We start from the raw sequence: 18,589 nt of genomic DNA on the forward strand, positions 1-18,589 counted from the left end.
ATCCGTCCATTCTTCCATGCATCCACTTTGTCGTCCGTCCATCTGTCCATCCATCCATCCATCCATCTCTCCATCCACTTTTCCATCTATCCACCTTTCCATCCATTCATCAATCCATCCATGCATCCACTATTCCATCCAATCATCCATCCATGCATCCATCCATCCACTTTTCCATCCATCCATCCACTATTCCGTCCAATCATCCATTCATGCAGGCATCCATCCACTTTTCCATCCATACATCCATGCATGCAACCACTTTTCTGTCCATCCATCCATCCATCCATCCATCCATCCACCCTTCCACCCACCCACCCTACAGGCCCTCCACGAGCCTCTTGGCCGAGCAGATCAGGCCGGACACGCTGCAGGCGACCCCGAAGCTCAGGATGGACATGTCCAGCAGGCGCTCCCTGGTGGCCAGGCGGCCCCAGTGCAGCCTGAGGTGGAACAGGCACGGCAGAACGAGCGTCATGGCGGCGCCGGTCACGCTGCCCGTCAGACCCATCAGCAGGGAGAACCTGGGCACCAGCAGGGCTAGGAGGAATGACGACATCAGCAAGGAGGTGCGGACCATCAGGGCCGCGTGGGACCGTCCGCCGCCTCCACCTCCAGAACCTGGGAAAGAGGGCGGCAGCGAGGTGTCAGCGTAGGTCCCCCTGTGACATCACAAAGGGTGGATTTTTCAGAACTGCTTGTTTTCCATCCATCCATCCATCCACTTTTCCATCAATCATCCATCCATCCATCCATCCCCTTTTCTATCCATGCAGTGTCGGCCCCCCAGTGGCATCACAAAGAACAGATTTTTCAGAGCTGCACGTTTTCCATCCATCTATCCATCCATCTATCCATCCATCCATCCTTCCATCCATCCATCCACTTTTCTGTCTATCCACCCATCCCTTTTGAAGCGTGCACTTTCACCAAGTAGAGGAAAAGCCCAGCAAGCCGTACTAGTTAAAAAAAAAAAAAAATCGGTCTCAGTCGAAACAAAGTCCTCTGCGTAATAAAGGTTTTTCATGACGCGACACGGATCGAACGTCTGCGCCACAAAACGACAACTAGGCTTCGTCTGACACCCCCCCGCCACTGTTTACGGTCAACAACAAGCAGACGTTCGGACTCGGCGACAAGGTGTGTTGCCAGTCAACAGCTTCCCTGATCACCGATATCTCCGCTCAAACAGACATGATCTTTGCCTGGTTTCTGTTTACACCAGACTCTATTTTACTGGGCCTGATTTGCAGTCAGCCACTGTTTACTGGCAGCTCGCCTCACTCCGGATTCCGTGGACGTCATCTTGGAGTGACCAGTGACGAGTGACCAGTGATGTCCATTTTATTTTATTTTATTTTTTATTTTTGTTTGGTCTGTTGTTTTTTTCTGTTTTTCACGGCGTTAGCAACATGAGTCACCAATCCGGGAAGTGTCACTCACATTATCCACGAATGCGGACAAATAACAACAACAAAATAAAACAACAAACACTGAATTTCCAGTCTGAGTCCCTTCCTCAGTGGGACGATTTAACTTTGCAAACTGAATGATTGACCTTCTGATCCTAATATCTCACACATTCACCTTAACAAGTTCCAGGCTAAAGCATTCTCTGCTGGTCTCGCTGTCCAGTCGTCCTCCCTGTGGTTGTCTGTTCAGGTTCTTTCACACCTGGACTGCCAAAAAATCTGTTCTCAGTCGATATTCATTTCAGGTCACATTTGAGTTGATATGAAAGTCAGGAGCTCTGAGGGACCAACGTAGCGCAAAGGAGCTATACAGCGCATAAAGACGTCTTTAAGCAAGACTAATATGAGTTGGTTTGGTGTCTGTTTTCTAGCAGAATATGTTGAGGCTCTTTCTTCCAGTTGCTGGGTCAGTTATGTCCTCAACGCCTGGATTCAATCCAGGTGTGAAAGCCGTCTTAGTTGTCAATCAGATTAAGCTGTGCTGGCAGCTTGCTTTGTAGGGTTGTCCGCAAGTCTCATCCATGATACCATCTTCAGCAGAAGCAGCGACTGGTGCACCAATAAACTTTTTCACGCCAGTAACTAACTGTGCGATTGAACATTTTTAAAGCTCTGCCCTCGGCCAGCATGAATTCAAAAAAGCAAAGTAAAGAAAAGGCAATATCAGCTTCCTTGAGTTATGGGCGTTGAACTCATCTACTGTTATAATTTATAACTTTAAAAAGTGGCGGCTCACTCCTTTTTTAACAGATACACCCCTGCTTGCAGTATTCCCTCTCCATAAAAGGTTTTTATTGCCAGCCTTAGGGGACTCGGGGGGTTGATGCATGTAGAGGTGGTTTTAAATAAATAATGAGGCTGTCACCTGTGAGCAGGCAGCTCTGTAGTATTTCGGCGGCGGAGTAGAACGGCAGAGGGTAGGACAGGAGCGCTTTGGCCAGCAGGCACAGGTTGACGAGCGGTCGAAGGTCAGAGGGCAGGTTGTCTGTGATGACCTCGCTCGTGTCGGCCCCCCAGGTCAACACGGCCTAATGGATGACGAGTCAACACAGTCAATCAGTCGCGACATCTGTGGCTCCCTTCTTCCATCCTGACAGGAGGCTTTTGGTAAATTAGAGGGTTAGATAAAGCTTCCTCATTTCCACCTTTTAAAAATTGCATTTTTTTTTTTTTTTTTTTTTTTAGCAAGATTCCCTTGATCAATTTATAGTGAGTTTTAAACTTCCCAGAAATGAACTTTTGAACTTTTTAACCTTGCTCTCAACAACAGTATTCCAAAGAAAGCTGTTCTGAAACCACCTACTGTGCCCCCACCTCCCACAATCTCCCTAAAACACATAAACGGAGCATGCAAAGCTTCAGGTTAGCCAGGGATGGGGGAGTGTTAGGGTAGGTTAGGTAGATAGGTAATTAATAATGTGAATCAGCCATACTGGAGCACAGAATAATACAAAGTAAACATATGCAATTAGGAATATTACCAGAGATTTAAAAACAACAACAAAAAAAAACATCCTAAATTATTATTTCAACTGCTTGGATTAAAAAAGCAACTACACTGAAAAAAGTAATGAAATTTATGGGAAAATTCTCTTCCGCCGTCACAGACCAGTAATGAAAACAGAGTCTTCATGATGCAGGCGGCACCGTGAGTCCACTGCAGCATCTTGTCAAACTGCCCCCTGTCCTCCATGCTGCCCTCTAAAGGAGGCAGGAAGATCTGCGATGTGTAGGAGAAGATGATAACGCCCACTGAGACTAGGAAGTCCTCCGGGTCCACGGACAGAGACAGGCAGGTCCAGGACCAGCTGCTGGCTCGACTCAGACAGTGCAGCATGACCAACAGGCTGGGAAAGAAACGCAACAATCAAACTCCTCAAATTGAGCTTGTGTTTGTAAAGTACATTTGATTTGAGGAAGTTTTACTCTATATGAAACGGATCAGTGGTCCAAACATACAGAAGGCGAAACAAAAACAAGAAATCAATTGGGAAAAAAAGGATTAGTTTGCATAAACACACTGTGCTCAGATTCTTTTGAATCCTGAAATGAACAGATTAGCTCCTCCGTATGGTTCGACAAGATGCTCCCGCTTCACAGGCTTAATAAACCCTTTAAACCACAAATTTGCGTGGTTTAAATAAAGTACACTGGCTGTCCTGTTTGTGGATCAGTTTAAAAATTATTAAATAAAACCTTTTAATACACTGAGTTTGCAACTTTTGTGTGACATAAAGAATTGGATCACTGAATAAACAAAAAATAATGGCAATAATTAAAGTTCAGTTGAAATTACAACAGGTCAGGACGAAGGTGAACATATTCTTGTGTTTTGAACGTGCTGGGTATGAAGTATGGTGCGTGGAGCATTTAACTGTTCCACGTATCCTGAAACATGTTGCCGTTATTTACAAACAAAAGAATAAATGACGAGTTAATATCAAAAAGCTGGCAAATCTGTCATGAGACTCGACCCAGCCAGGGGTGCCTGTCAAAATTCTGTCAAAACAACTTCCAGCGGATCACCTGATCAGTATGTGAGCCAGGGAGCACAGCAGGCTGAGGGTGGAGACTGGTCTGAGATCAGTCAGCAGCAAGCAGGGCAACAGAAACATCAGAGACACCAGGGAGCACATTGATCTTGGTACAGCCGCCCCTGATAGACTGTCAGACATCAGACTGGTGGAGACGACCAGATACAGCGTGCAAGTCATCAGCAGTTCAACAACCTTTAGAGAAAAAAAATATATACAAGAATACAAATGAAAGTATAACTGCAATAGCCTCACAATGTTTAGTATTCAGGTAAAAATGTTCTTCCATCTTAGCTTAAGCTAAGCTTAAATCCGGGGTGTTTTTAGGCAACCTAGACCTTTTAGTTGTGGCACAACTAATCAGCATTTTTTATTTATGTTGTAATGGGCATGAAAAGGAGACCAGAAATTGTTTGCACAAACTGTTGGCCCTATGATCAACTGGCAACTTGTCCAGTAAGTAACCGTGCCTCCAGTCTGTAAGCGAGCTGTGATAGGCTCCTGACATCACATGACCTTGAGTGGAGAATGAGCAGAGGTAGATGTGTGGGTGGGTGGAAAACAAAAGAGAAACCACACAACATGATTTTATTGTGATGGAGGTTCTTTTATCACTTTTGCCAAGACTTTGTTTCAACATTCTGTCACGTCTCCGCTCGGGGTGGGGCATTTGGCTTGGATCAGGGGAAGCCTCACATTGTAGCGTTACCTGGATCAACTGAGCATGAAAATTCTGATTGGTCCACTGAGATCGGAATCTGAGTAGTTGGCTGTTCCCAGAAACATATGTGAAACATATCCCAAAGAATTTGGGAAAAGGACCAATTTGGCCTTTGGGGTCATTATGCTGTTGATGATCTTTCAGTGTGTCAAGAACTAGTTAAAGAGTCAACGGCCCCTTTAGGGATTTCTCATGAACTGAACAGCCAGACACAACTCCCTTCAAATATAGAATATATTGCTCTGCAAAAAGGGAAATTAAATCCATCCAAATAATCATGAGAGTGCATGACATGTGTTGCTTATGAGATATCGTTCACGTGTGTCTTACCTGGGCTATATTAACCATGCAGCCTCCTAGTCCAGGCCAGTTGGGCCACAGACCTTTGCAGCAAGCCTCCACCACATCCTCGTAGCTGTGTCGAACGCGAACCTTCACCACCTCACTGCACCCTCTGCTTGAAGAAATGGAAGCGCAGTTTAAAGGTTAAGAGTGTAATATTTGGAGATTTTAAGAAGAAACACCGACATCAAGGGTCACATTTTAGATCGTAGCGTGACCTGCGCACCCAAACCGGGAGTACCTCGTCCACCTTTTGGTTTATTTGAAGACACCCACGCTCACCCTTATTGCGCAGCACGCTGTCAGGCGGGCTGGATTGTCCACACCCGGCTTCCTTAGAAATATGGTGTAAGATGGCAGCTAACTGGGAGCAAGACCCTTGATCTATGTATATTCTTCTATATATAAGAGAACCATTCCAAGGGTAGGAAAAACCAAATTACTTTTATTAATGTATTTATGCGCAGTATATTACATTTTTACCAATTGAAAAAACATACATCAGGTCAAATATTACATATTGGACCTTTAATTCTAATATCTATGCAAATATTGCAAAGTCTGATAAATCATTATCTGTAGTTATCTAGTGAGAGTCCAACAAAGAGCAAACAACGAAATCTTCACCTCTCTTTCTCCTCGTACAGACAGGCCACCAGGATTCTCCCCGTGTGGTTGCAGACCCAAGCTGACAGAACCATCAGAATAAGACCCACGTAACCTGAGTGGACCAGAGCAAAGGGCAAACCCAACACAAAGATGCCCTGAAGAAGAGAAGAGAGAAAAGAAAACGTCAGAAGATCCTGCGAACCCCCGTGGACTCGCCAACAGCGTGTCAAATGTTCAACAGCCGTTTCAGCAGGAGACACAACATGAGGTGAAACTGTAGGAGAAGCGATGAGGAAGAAAGAGCAGGGAGGACGATTTATGGGAGGAAGAAGAGGATTCGAGACGAGAGCGTTGGTCTGACGCCTGGAGAATTCAGTGGATGCAAGGGGCCATACGAGAGCAGCAGGAGCAGAAGGAAGAAGGAACTTGGACGTGCTCTGGACCTCCAGCAAGCAGGAAAACGTCCATGGTGGGGGTGGAAAGGGAGGAGGAGGCACTGGAGGTGGATGTGAGGGCCGAGGCAAGAGGAGGAGCGGAGCAAAGGCGAGAAAGGCAATTCAGGGCACGACCTCTACATGCTGGAGGTCAGGGGGAAGAGATCAGAGGAGGCAACGAGCAACTTTGATGGAGCTGCTATGTTCGAAATGCCGGATCACAGCGAGCGTACGGTAGCAGGGCATTGCAGAGAACACACGTAGCGGATGCATAAACACAGATGAACCGCTGCTCTTTCAAGTTGCTATTTTGTAAGTGATGTCTATCAGGCATATGCTGATGGGGCTTTGATGTGGAAAAGCAGGGCTGCCCGGGGATGAAAGCAGTTTGAGCGAAATCGACGCTCAAGTATCTGATTTCATCTACTCCCCTCCGCCGCTCCGTCCCCCTGCATTTAGGTCGACTAATTCCTCATTGGTTGTTCTGAGCACAACCCCGAGACGCTCCCAATCACCAAAGGGTACAATAAGGACATTGACATGGCGGATTACCGATTGCCTGCGTACGACACCCGAGAAACCTTCAATATCGATTTGTCGCAAGGTTGATGCATATGCACTTGTTTTGTTTTTGCTTTTTTTTTTTTATGTTGACTTTTTATGAGTGGGAGAGAGATTATTATTTGGTGGTCCTGGACCTAGAGGTGCCGAAATCCAACTGCTGCCCTTCAGATTCTGTATGCACAAAAGATAATAATGCCTTCCGCTACCATGAGGGGATAAAGTGGAGCAGACAGCGGCGTATACAGAAAGGTTTGACATTTAAATAGCTGGAAATGTCATTTGAGAAAAGAACAGCACGGGAAAAGAGGGAGAAACTGAAGGAAAGTTTGTGCCTTGTTTTGAAAGTTTGGGCATTGTTGTGTAAAATGTGAAGCAAAAATAAAACCCTCCAACTGTCCAACTTGGTCCCGAAGATTAAAATCAAGGAAATATGAAGGAGCAAGGAATGTAATTGACTTTCGAAACAAAGGTCGGAGAGTAATTGTTGGGACTGCCCTTTTGTGGCCTTATTTATGTGACAAAAGCTTCGAGTAAAATGTTCTGTTACGTTGTTGCACTTAACTTGGGTTCTCTGTATTTAGGACCATTGTAAAACTCTTTTGAACACCGTGGTGCTTTAAAGAACATGATGTTAGTAGATTCTGACTTCTCCACATAACAGCCAATGTATATAGTGATTTTCTGCTCCTTGAACTTCTTGTAGCGGCTAAGCTACCGAATGGTTTTCGCCCATCTCTGCCATAGCCAAATTCCAGCTGAATTTCAAACGAGCTATTTATAATTTTTCAAACATGAAGCAACTTAAAAGACTCATTAGCATGAGCAAACAGATGAATTCCTATCGTAGCAAAAAAAAAACTAAACTAAACAGGTTCTGTGTAATGAAAATCAAACAGCGTGTTGTTTTATTGCTCAATCTATCAATGGGAAACGGACTGGCAACTATTAGGATTGTGAGTTGTACTTGATTAATGACTACAGGCAAGGGAGTTGTTGAAATGGGCTAGACAAACCATGCAATCACCTGCAACACTGTGCTGGTTGGGGGCCCCCGAGGACAGCAGCATTCATTGGTTTAAGCAGCCATTACAAAACGAGCTAAAGAGACTCCAAGTTTTCGTATGGTGCTATTGAAAATATTTCTCTGAGCATTAGAGAAAGTGTAATTGTTTGCTCATCAGCGTGTGGGATGAAAATGCTCTTTGATTCCACCTCCACCTCGTTAAAGGTATACTGGGGGGAGGGGCCTCGCTCTCCTCAGAGCCGCCCCAGATTTCATACATGTTCAGACACATATCGTCAGCATACATCTTTATGAACAGATGGGTGGATGACTTGTTACCTCATGCTGTTGAAGTTTCCACCCCAAGTGTTTGCCAAGCACAAAAAAAAACAAACAAAAAAAAACAGATCCCACATTTCTAAACAGCTGTATAGCTTCCAGATGTTTGGATATCTCGACACCATGCACCTCAAGCATGTTACTGGGCCTTCTCTGCCGGGAAACATCTTGAACTAATTGAGCCTGAGCCGTAGTACCGTGGTATATTTAGTATATTAGTTGGGGCTTTGCTCCCTCCAGAGCTTCAGCAGAATAATACATGTCTTGTCAGTCTGACCCACTCGGACTTAAAAAAAAAAAAAAATGGGTGAAAAAAATTTCCAAAAGAAAAAGCTTGATTAGATGTTTATTTAAAATGCATCTATGATTTAATGTCTTGTTTTTAAGGGCACAGAGATCATGATGCAAATTTGGTTCTTCTTAAAATGTTCATGAAGTTGAAGTCAAATGAAGTTGATTGGTTGTCAAATGAACACAGGAAAAAAAAAATGTTAAAATGTGCCATGACCAGCAGAATTGAATCAAAATCAATTAATTTGGAGTGAACTGATAAACAGCAGTGGCCCTGCAATGAGCTGGCGACTAGTCCAGCTTGTCACCCTGCCTTTGCCCTATGACAGCTGGGAGAGGCTCCAGCAGACCCCCACAACCCTGAGTTCAGGAAGATGCGGGTATTGAAAATGGATGGATGCAATTGTTCCGAAACATAGAAATTATTCATTTTCAATAAACAAAAAGTTATTTTTGTTGTGTTTTTTCTAGCCATTCGAATACAGAAAACCATCGCAAATAAAATTGATATCGGTTCTGTGTCTGTAAACTGTGATGAAGACACAAACTGGAGCCGCCTCATTAACAGTCAGGTTGGAATGAAAAACTGACTTTCATAATATTCCCAAGGCGGAAGCTGTGAGAGCTCAAGCTTGGGTTTTTGCATTTTTGGCAGTGAATATGCTCTCTAATAAAACCTTTATTAAGCTGGCAGACAGTCGGTTATATTGGCATCAATAAACCACCACCGGAAAATGCATATTTTCTTTTTAGCCTTGATGGGAGCTAAAACTGCTGTTCTTTTTGCACATGGTGATGAGATCTGGTGGCTCGCTGGCATACGTGTCTGAATTATTATTATTATGATTACCATTGTTATTGTTATTGTGGACGGTTGAGTTGATCTTCCTGCTTTTTTTCCCTTTTGGTTGTGTATTTAAACAGATTGAGATTTTAAAGAATTCATGCAAGTGGATTGTGAAGCTTTTGCTGTTGCCTCAAGCAAAGGGATGATTTTGAAATCCATTAGGTGAGGGGGGAAAAAGAATAGGCTGCTTATGTGAAGAAGATTAGAAATGACAGGATATTCCTCTCCCCCCCCGCAAAAAAACTGTCTTAAAAGCACTTTAATGGACTGCTTTAGCTGTTGCCTCTGTCACACTACTGAAACAAAGGCAAGGAAAGAAGACACTGCAAATTATTCGATACTCTGATTTATTTTTGGCCTTAAAAACGCGCAAATTCTGGATATCTGACAATTAACGATCTTCCCTGTCATCAAAAATGATGCGTATTTGTGAGCGCTGTAAGGCAAACCACGCAATAAAACGTTAACGCGGCAGATGGAGTCAGTAGAATGGAGAAATGTGACATAAATTTTTTTCAAATGTTGGAGCCCTTAAAATTGAGGCATGTTGTACATTATCACGAGCACTATCATTAGAATAATCAAAGCACCCAAAAACCTTAAAAACTGATGACAGGGAATAAGATGTAATATGTAAAACCGCTGGCGGAGGAAATGGAGCAAAAGCTAATGGGTTTAATATAAGACAGGCTGAGAACGTTGGTCTGACGCCTGGAGAATTTAACGAAAAGGGAGAGCGCAATCCGTTTGGTTCAGGTTCCTGACTACAGTGTGCTGCAGGTAACGGATAACCTAAAAACAGCCCTAAACACACAGTCCCAGGAAGAGATGTTGGGTTGTTTTTTTTTGTTTGTTTTTTTTAAAGCAAAAAACAAAAACATGCTGCAGTGAAATAAAGTCAAAAAAAAAAATAAGCCCTTTAAATGGCAGCTTGGTTTTGAGGACGAGGTTACGAGGGAGTAGGGGAGACGTCGCGGTCGCAAATTGGCGGTTTTAATCAGTAATAAGATTCATCCGAGGCAGTTTCTCAGCCTGGCCTGACACAGAAACAGGGTCTCTGATGAAAAGTGGAACGCTCTGGCACTCAGATAGAGAGACTAGCATTAGTAAACCCAGCACATTAAATATTTGTTTATGTACTTTGTCATTTTCTGTGTGTCTCTGCGTGTGTGTGTTTGTTTGCTTTATAACGACGCTGGCACGGCATCTCTGAAGGGAAAAACCTGCGTGTTTACAGCGTTCTGATGCAAAAGCGTTCAATGAGAACCTCATCTCAACTCCCAGCGGAATCTCTTTATTTGTCCGCCGGTGTGTTGTTTTGTTTTTGTTTTTTTCCGACGGAGCAACACTGAGGTTGCATTCGTTAAATTCGTCCCCGCGTACTGTACTGCCGTTAATTAATCAGGCAGATGCTCAATAAGGACACACACACACAAACACACACAGACACACGAGATACCGTGAGCGGTTTGCGTCTTGGCAAGGACGCAGAAATGCACTGAGTGCGATGTGGCTAAAGTTGGCACGGCTAATGGCTTAAAAAGGCGGCCTGTGTTCCGAGCTACACCTGTGGCCTCACAGGATCGACTGCAACTCAGGTCTTTCTGCATGGACTGATGTCTTCTCCCCGATGCTGCCTTCAGGAGCTCGCCTGACCCACAGTTCAAAAGAGTTACACACCTGTGTGAATGTGGGCGTTTTTGCCCGTGCAGCCACGCGATAAAGCGAGCGTGACCCCTTGGCCTCCGCTTCGTCACTGCTGATGGCTAAAGCGAAAGGCCAAAACTCAAGGTCGGTGACGAAAAATGGATGTATAGAAATGAGGATGGATGGATGAATTTTAGTAAACAAACTGTGTTTTTTTTTTTTTCTTCTTCTTCTTCTTTTCACACGCAGCAAACGTTTGTTAACACTGGGTTCTTTACACCGATGCCGTTTGCCGTGCTCAGGTCAAGTCAGTGTCAGGGTTCAGATGCTGCTTTTGTGCTTCTTTGTTCCACAGGAAAAAACACGAAACGCTCTCAACGGAACTTGACCCCACAAGTAAGAAAACAGTAAATAATATATTGAATTTAAAACATGTGCAATAAGAATGGAGATATAATACATACATTCTAAACTCACTCATTTTCACAGACAATAACGTTTTGACTTGTGTACTTTTGAAATTTGAAATCACTTTCTGACTCGTGCCATTTGCTTTACATGAAGGCCGTTAAGAACGTTGCTTGTATCGGGCATATGAGTTATGCAAACCGTCTGACACAAACCAAAACGATCTCACGGCACACGTCTGTGATGCGAGAGGCAGAAAACAACACATCAACCCATGGTGTTTTCATCCAGATGTTCCAGATGCTGCGGCCGTGCCTGCCGGCACTGGAAAATCTCCAATAACACTCAGTGGAACACTAAATGGTATTAGCCAATCAAATTTCATATCTGCACCTGTATCTGCGCACCGTTTCAAATGAAACGAAATCAAACCGGCCTGGGTCGTGCATCACCCTCGGCATTTATCTCAGGCCACTTTGCACGTCGAGCAGATCCAGATTGTGCTTCTGTAGCCGACCGTTCCGCTGAGGGCAGACACAGAGTCAACGGCGGCAGGGTAAAAAAACAAAAAAAAACAAAACGGCCTTTTCATAAGGCCGAAACCTTGAGTGGATCCCAACTCTCAAATCAAGGGTGAAAGGTCATCCGCCAGAACCACACAATAAGGCAGCCGCTTAGGAAAAAAAAAAAGAAATCTCATCTCATGAATAATGGAGTAAAATGGTTGATCCTTTCCGACTAAAATATGAGGCGCTGGATTTATTATTCTTTTGTCTACGTCTTCTTCCTTTCTTAAGAGCGGGGGGGGGGAAAGGGTTTCTGACCTGTATGGCATTGGTGACATTCCAGCCAGCCTCCCAGGCGCTGATGGTGTTGGGGGGTTTTCCACTTGGACTCTGAGCCGGATTAGCCAAGGTCGTCCCTGTTCTCTCCTCCTCTAAGCTGGTGCAGGACTGAGAGGAACCCCCCTCTTCGTCTCCTTCGCCTCCTCCCTCGTATCCCGAAAAACCCTTGTTTTGCATATTATCTTGGAGCGGCCCCGCCAGGCGGTGGGCTCTTTTCCTTTTATTTTTACTCCCCTGCTCTTGGATAAAATGCGGATTCTCTGCTCCATCGCCCTCCGACTCGGCGCACCTCCTCTCTATGCAATAACTCCTGCCGCTACTGAGCCAATCTGCAGGTGGAAGCGCTGAGGTGATGGTGACGGTGCTGGGCCCTGAGGAGATAACGGTGGCCCTGGTTTCCTTGAAGGTTTGACTGTCCTGCCATGAAGCGCCGATGGTCAGATTAGGGGTGGCTCCCTCCCTCACAGCGGGATTGATTCGCTCTGGTGGCGACGGTCGGGTTTTCGTGGCGCCACCTATAGCATTTCTAGTGGCGTGGACGTGGACTGGCAGTCCCTGGTCCTCGTTGTAGGTTCTGCTTATCTCGTCGCTCTGGGTCAGAATCAGCATCTCTTCATCCTGCTCAAAGAACCTGCAGCACAAATACATGACCAGTTTTTTTTTTTTTTTTAACTGATTGTAAGCAGGCTTATGGAAGGAAAGCCTTCAGTTCCTCAAAGAACATTTATAATGTCGCATCTAGGTGAAAATGTAAGTTCAAAAGGTCTCAGAAAAATAAACTGCAGACAAACGGTTTTTTTTTTTTATTTACTGGTAAAAGGCTTCAAGGCCAAACAGTTAAGTGAATAAAACAGCAAAATGTGGGGAAAAAAATGCATTGGACATGTAACCTTACACAAGTAATAAATCCAACAATGTAATATATTCAAGTTGCAAACCTTCCATATGCTGCTCACTGTACTGCGCTACTGTATATCAAATGTTCCCCAGCACCGTAAAATTTTAAAATCCTTTTTTCCAATTCATTGGCTTTTAATGGGGAGAATGGAACCCCTGCTATTGACACAGCACCTCCAGCTGTTCTGATAAAGGAGTATATGACAAGTGCCAGGTCAGACCAATGGGTTTGTTCTCAATGGCAGGCGTGCCAGGTCTCTCTCAGTAAGAAATCATAAAAAATAGCTTAAAAATACATAATTTCTGATTAAAAACAATTAGCAGCTGAAGGAATAATGAAAAAAAATAAAAATCCAATCCATTTCGATGTATATTATGAAGAGAACTCAGAAAATGAATCGCCTACTGTTTACAATGGAAACAGAAAAATCACCAACCTCGTTGACCAGTCCAGACGCAGCCTTGTTGATAACCATCCCCACAGGGAACCAGAGCCATTGAGGGGCTGCCCAGAACTCCGAGCCCTGAGAAGAGAGTCCATCTTCAGCCTCAGTGTGGGCACAGCCAGGCTCTCTGCCTCTGGAAGTGGAACTAGCAGCAAACACGGACTGACACGGGGCACACAACCAGACACAAGTTCTGACCAAAATACATTCCAATTCCAAAAAAAAAAAAACCAAAACAAACCCCAAGACAAACGGATATGGTCACTAACTGCACCCACTCATAGGTTTATTCAGTGACTGACAGGGTTGTTGAGCTGTAACATTATAATATGCCTGTGTTGTCAGTAGAAGAGAGGTGAAGTGTTTTCCGGCTCTGCAAAAAAAAAGAGGACGAGAAAAACAACAACAACCAAAAACAATTTGCTTTATTTAAGTTAAGTTTACTTTCTTGAGAAAAATAAAAGGTTATTGATTTCCACCTCGCAATCTGTTACATTACTGCAATAAGAAAACTTTCAACAAGCAGACTTAAAAGGTTATGATTTAATAAAAACAAATTACTGTGTATACATTTTTCCCAGTCATCTTTTCATTTTTCTCCACTACATTAAACTAGTTTTAAATTTAAATATATCTTTTTAAAGACTAAAACCACTCGTCCCATTAACACAGATAACGTTTTTTTCCCCCGTCATTATTCTACTTGTTTCACACCTACTGGCCACACCGTCACGCACGTTTACGTCAACTCGCCGCACAGTGCAACTACTTTAATGCCGTCTCAGAGTGTGGTGAGTTGTACAGGGCAGCAGGAGGAGCCCTACAACAGTTGTGTCATGTTGTGAACGCATCTGGATCTTTGGAAGTTTCGTTGACCTCACTTCACTTCTGGCCTTTACTTTTCCGCTTTCGGTTCTTCCTATTTGCATTCTTCTTGCAGTCCTATCAAATGCCTCAAGAATATTTGTTATGATAACACGTTTACATTGATTGAAAGTGTCCCAACATAATTTTTAACATAAGTTTACATGCATGACACTCCTGATATTAACCTTGTTAATGTCACATTGTGACATTAACAAGTTTAAAGATATATAGAAAGCTAAAAAAAAAAAAAAAAAAATCTCTCAAAATATTCTCGATCAACTTTTTTTCCAAATTTATCTATAAAATAAATCCTATAAGTAGGGAACTGTTTCATTCTAATTCAATTCACTCTTGCCACACCATATTCAGCATGTTTAAATCTAATCTCGTTCCAAAAGCATAAGGGGAATTAGGCATGGCATTGCTCTGCTTTTTTTTCTTCTTCAATGACAGGGCACCACAGGATGACCACCAAGGAGCAGGGGTGGAGCTACATCAAAAGGGCTTGCACTTCCATACTACTACAGGATGTCCAGTCATATCTTTGCTGATTGATGGACACTGTTTTGTTTTGTTTTTCTTTAAACATGTATATCTGAATTGATGATTGGCCTGGATTTTGTTCTTGGGGGAAAGAAGACACTCAAAGAATAACTTTAATGGGGCACTAACTCTGACCCTTGGACAGTAGGAACAAGCTCATATAGGTTTATTGTTAATATTAACAACGGTGAAGATATCCCGTTCTCTAATTCATAGGCTATATTGTTATTAGGTCACACTGAAAACATTTAATAAATACAAACAATAATAATAATTTAAATTTAAAAAAAAAAAAAAGATTTCAGCTATCTACTCACTGCCACTGTTACGTGAGTACTGAGTTCAACCCCCCTCCCCCAACCCTAAGGAAAGATTTCTGGCTCCGCCACTGCCAAGGAGGGCACACTGTGTCACGTGTCACAGACAAGGTGAAGGGGGCAACAAGGTGGCAGCTTTCACCTGGTTTTCTTTTATTTCAACACCAGAGGGGGGGTCATCGACCCCCTTGCACCCCCCCCGCTGAGTCCACCAGCGTGCCGTTCTGCAAACATTCCTCGATGACAATAAAGTTTCTGTTTTGTCGGAATGATGACCATATGTTTCCCATTAGTCCAGCCCCCCCCCCCCTCCCCCCACCTCACTCCACCTCACCCCACCTCACCCCACCTCCCACTCGCGTCTAAAGTTTGAGGGAAGGAGGAGAGCAAGAATCAATAGGAGGAGGGGGGTGGGGGGGTAGTGAAGCGGAGCAGTGGTCGAGAGTCTTTCTCCCACTTTTCCCCCGCACGCGTTCCTTCCCTCCTTCACTTACGAGTGGTGCGCGAGGGAGGCCGCCGCTGACGACTCACCGCGGAGCTCCTAAAAGTTTGGAAACTTGGAGGGGGGAAATGAAAGGAATGGAGCGACCACCCGGGCGGCTCGTGCTCCTCGCCGCGTTGCTGTGGCAATGCTGCGGTGCCCAACAGAGAGGTGAGTCCCCCCACCCCACCCCCACCAGCACCCACCTACCCTCCTGCCAACCCCCCCCCCCCCCCCCCCCCCGGGGAGTGACAGATGAGCCCGCCGGTCGATACGCCGATCTGCGGCACCGCGGGAGTCATTTACGGCACCTCGGAGCTGAAACCAAAGCCGATGTCGCTCAACTTTGCGGGGCTGCTGCTGTTTCTCCTGTTATTAAGCTCTGCAGTCACCACAAACTAATGCCAGCTCAATGAAAAGAAGTGTGTGTGTGTATTTTTTTTTCTTTTTTCTTTTCTTTATATATGTTATTATTTATTTATCTGACCACCCTCTGTTAGACGAAGTGTCCCTCAGAGCCCTTGCTGCTGGGAACTCTCTTGCACCTCTGTGAAAGAGGCATCAATGGAGAAAAAAAAAAAAAAAAATCAGAGTGGCTCCTTGAGATTGAATGCTACTTGACAAACGTGCTCAGAGGAGCTAAAAGTGTTGACCAAAATGCTTGTAACTAACAAAAGTTGGAAGAGGTTTCTGTTCTTAGTCGTGTGTGAAATGTCACATGTTTTGAAGATTCCAAAGAAGTAGCAAAGGACAATGTTCACGAGGCACCTGACTGTAGCTCATCTGTGTATATTTAGACTTGTAAATCAAGTGGTTGAACTTTAAAGAAATAGCCCCTGACATAGCTGTAACATATGGGAGTCGTTTAGATCCCCCCCCCACCCCACTGCTGACAACTGCTCACTGTCATCATGTGAACAGACAGCATACATTTAAGTCACCTATTGCCGTAGATGACATCTACCCACTGTACAGTCCAGATGGAGAACATTTTACATCCTGCTGCATTTGACTGACTTTGAGGGCTTTCCACAATAAATGTGCATGCAATATTCAGTCATGGCCATCACTGTCAAAAGTCCTTTTTATAAAAACCCATTTTCTGATCTCTCCCTTTCATCACAAACTTCAGTGGAGCTGCTTTGCATTATTGATCATACCTCCCAAAAATATACCAGCTTGATGTTAGCTTCCAGCTAATTTTCTGTTATGCTTTGCACACGAGAGGCGTCGTTGCGCTGTTGTTGTGTTGCTGCATTCTCTAAGCCCGCATTTCGAACAAAGAAAAAAAAAAAAAATCGGTCACTCTGGATGTGCATATTATCGTAAGAGGACTTGGTGGTGTGAATGTGGCACAGTAATAGACCTTTTAAAAGAAACCTTGCAAACTTGGCGTAAAGGCCGACCTCTGTGTCTCGAACAGCGATGATGTTCGCTCTATGAATGTTTCACCTTTGTGCTGCTCACACTATGGACAATGGCATATAGAGATACCACCGGCATCGTCGCTTGAAATACTCTTGTAGCATTTAATTGTATTTATTTTTTCAGATTTCTTTTCTTAGCACCCACCCCAAAGCAGTGCTTTCCGGAGATGATAAAGCAAAACCTTAAAAGCAGAGAGTGACATCTCAGAGGAAACAGGTTTTTACTGCGTAGTTCCAGCTGTTTGTGTTGGACAATGGCGATGCTGGAGAGCATGGCAGTGAGAATGAACGCACGGAGACAGATAAATATGCAGTTTGAACATATGATTCTACGCATTCTTTGTTGCAGGCACGTGCGCGTGGCCGTCCTCGGCGTGAGGCTGATGCAGAGTGTCGTTTGAAAGGCGAGATGAAACTGGGACTCATTGCGCTTCCTCTTTTATCTCCCTCCAAACATCTCCAGATATTGTTTAACCCAGGAGTACCTTAGAACTCCGAGAGGAGGAGGAGGATCACGAGGAGGAGGAGGAGTTGAGGTGCTGTCAGGAGGTGTAGGTTCCTTTGCGCCCCTGTGCGTGTTTGTGTGTGAAAGAGAGAGAGGTGAAGAAGAGCGAGCGAGAGAGCGGTAGCGAGTGGAGGGGAGCAGGAGAGGCCATCTGCATTAAGAGGCTCATTACCTGTCGTGTCAACCAGCCGTGCTCTCTATCAGCGACGGAGCTCAGAGGGACACCCGGAGATAATCAGAGGAGGAGAGGGGGTCGGGGAGGGTGAGGGGAGGCGGTGGCGGTGGCGGAGGGCTGAAATGGAGAGAGGGACTGGATGGTGTATTCAAGAGATATTGTCGGAGGCATCAATGACAGGAGGGGAGGAGAGAGGGTGAAGGGGGGAGATGAAAGATGAAGACGGTGTTTAGGGAGGGTCGGAGCGGAGACGCGGAGTTCAAGGGCGCACAAACAGCAGGAGCTAATGTACACGGGGGCGATCCCGGCGTCGGAGGGAAAGATAACGGCAGCCTCGCTCGCTAGCCTGACGCGCCTCGGCCCGTATAGTCCGCTGGGTGAAAAGGGGGAGCTCGGAAGTCGGAGCTTTCTACCAAGCGGTAAGCTTGGATGGTGGACGCTTTCGTCGGCCTGTCACAATTACAAGGAATGATAACTGTGGTGCCGCGTCGATTGACCTGGACGTCGCATGACGATGCTTCGGGTTCTCCCTTTATTTAGCACACAGCGTGACTTTACACAGTTCATATAGTTACGAATCTGCCGTTAGCAGCATTTACTGCACCTTAACAAAATAGCTTTTCAATGTTCTGCACACAAACCACTCATGATAGAGCGCACAGCCTGCTTCCGCACAGTGAAATGCACAGTGAGCTGTGACATACGAGCAAACCAAACCTTCTTTCCTATCACAACCATCAGTGCAATTACACATAAATTATGACCCGACATGCAGTTTTCTAAGATAAAACCCGCTGTTGCGTGCATTCGTCCCCCCCCGAGTCGAGCCGAAACATCAGTGATTAAAGATTAGAAAATGTCAGAAATGCGCAGCT

At 44.7% G+C, this 18,589-nt stretch overlaps 2 protein-coding genes across 7 annotated transcripts in view; one reads left to right on the top strand and one right to left on the bottom strand.

Annotated features, from left to right (window-relative positions):
* Positions 1 to 319: 319 nt before the first annotated feature.
* LOC142896025 (vesicular inhibitory amino acid transporter-like) lies at positions 320 to 13,517 on the bottom strand. The gene is made up of 9 exons (XM_076037463.1): positions 13,391 to 13,517; positions 12,550 to 12,687; positions 12,036 to 12,516; positions 5,697 to 5,833; positions 5,058 to 5,184; positions 3,999 to 4,201; positions 3,082 to 3,319; positions 2,338 to 2,500; positions 320 to 621 (listed from the first exon to the last, which is right to left on the bottom strand). Exons 1-9 carry the CDS (start codon positions 13,492 to 13,494, stop codon positions 320 to 322), a joined length of 1,893 nt encoding a protein of 630 aa, XP_075893578.1. The 5' UTR covers positions 13,495 to 13,517.
* A 2,059-nt stretch (positions 13,518 to 15,576) lies between these two features.
* The window catches only part of lama2 (laminin, alpha 2), a 190,273-nt gene continuing 187,260 nt past the window's right edge, over positions 15,577 to 18,589 (top strand). For 5 of the 6 annotated variants that reach the window (XM_076037568.1, XM_076037569.1, XM_076037570.1 and 2 more), the window contains exon 1: positions 15,578 to 15,778. In XM_076037568.1, coding sequence (XP_075893683.1) covers positions 15,697 to 15,778 — 82 coding nt within the window. In that variant the 5' untranslated portion in view covers positions 15,578 to 15,696. Of the gene's footprint in view, positions 15,779 to 18,589 lie in introns of all 6 variants that reach the window. The other variant, XM_076037571.1, reaches the window with a different exon arrangement.

This window comes from Nelusetta ayraudi, unplaced genomic scaffold (genome assembly GCF_046127955.1).
Source record: "Nelusetta ayraudi isolate G7.1 ecotype Tasmania unplaced genomic scaffold, CSIRO-AGI_Nayr_v1 ptg000052l, whole genome shotgun sequence".
Taxonomy (NCBI): domain Eukaryota; kingdom Metazoa; phylum Chordata; class Actinopteri; order Tetraodontiformes; family Monacanthidae; genus Nelusetta; species Nelusetta ayraudi.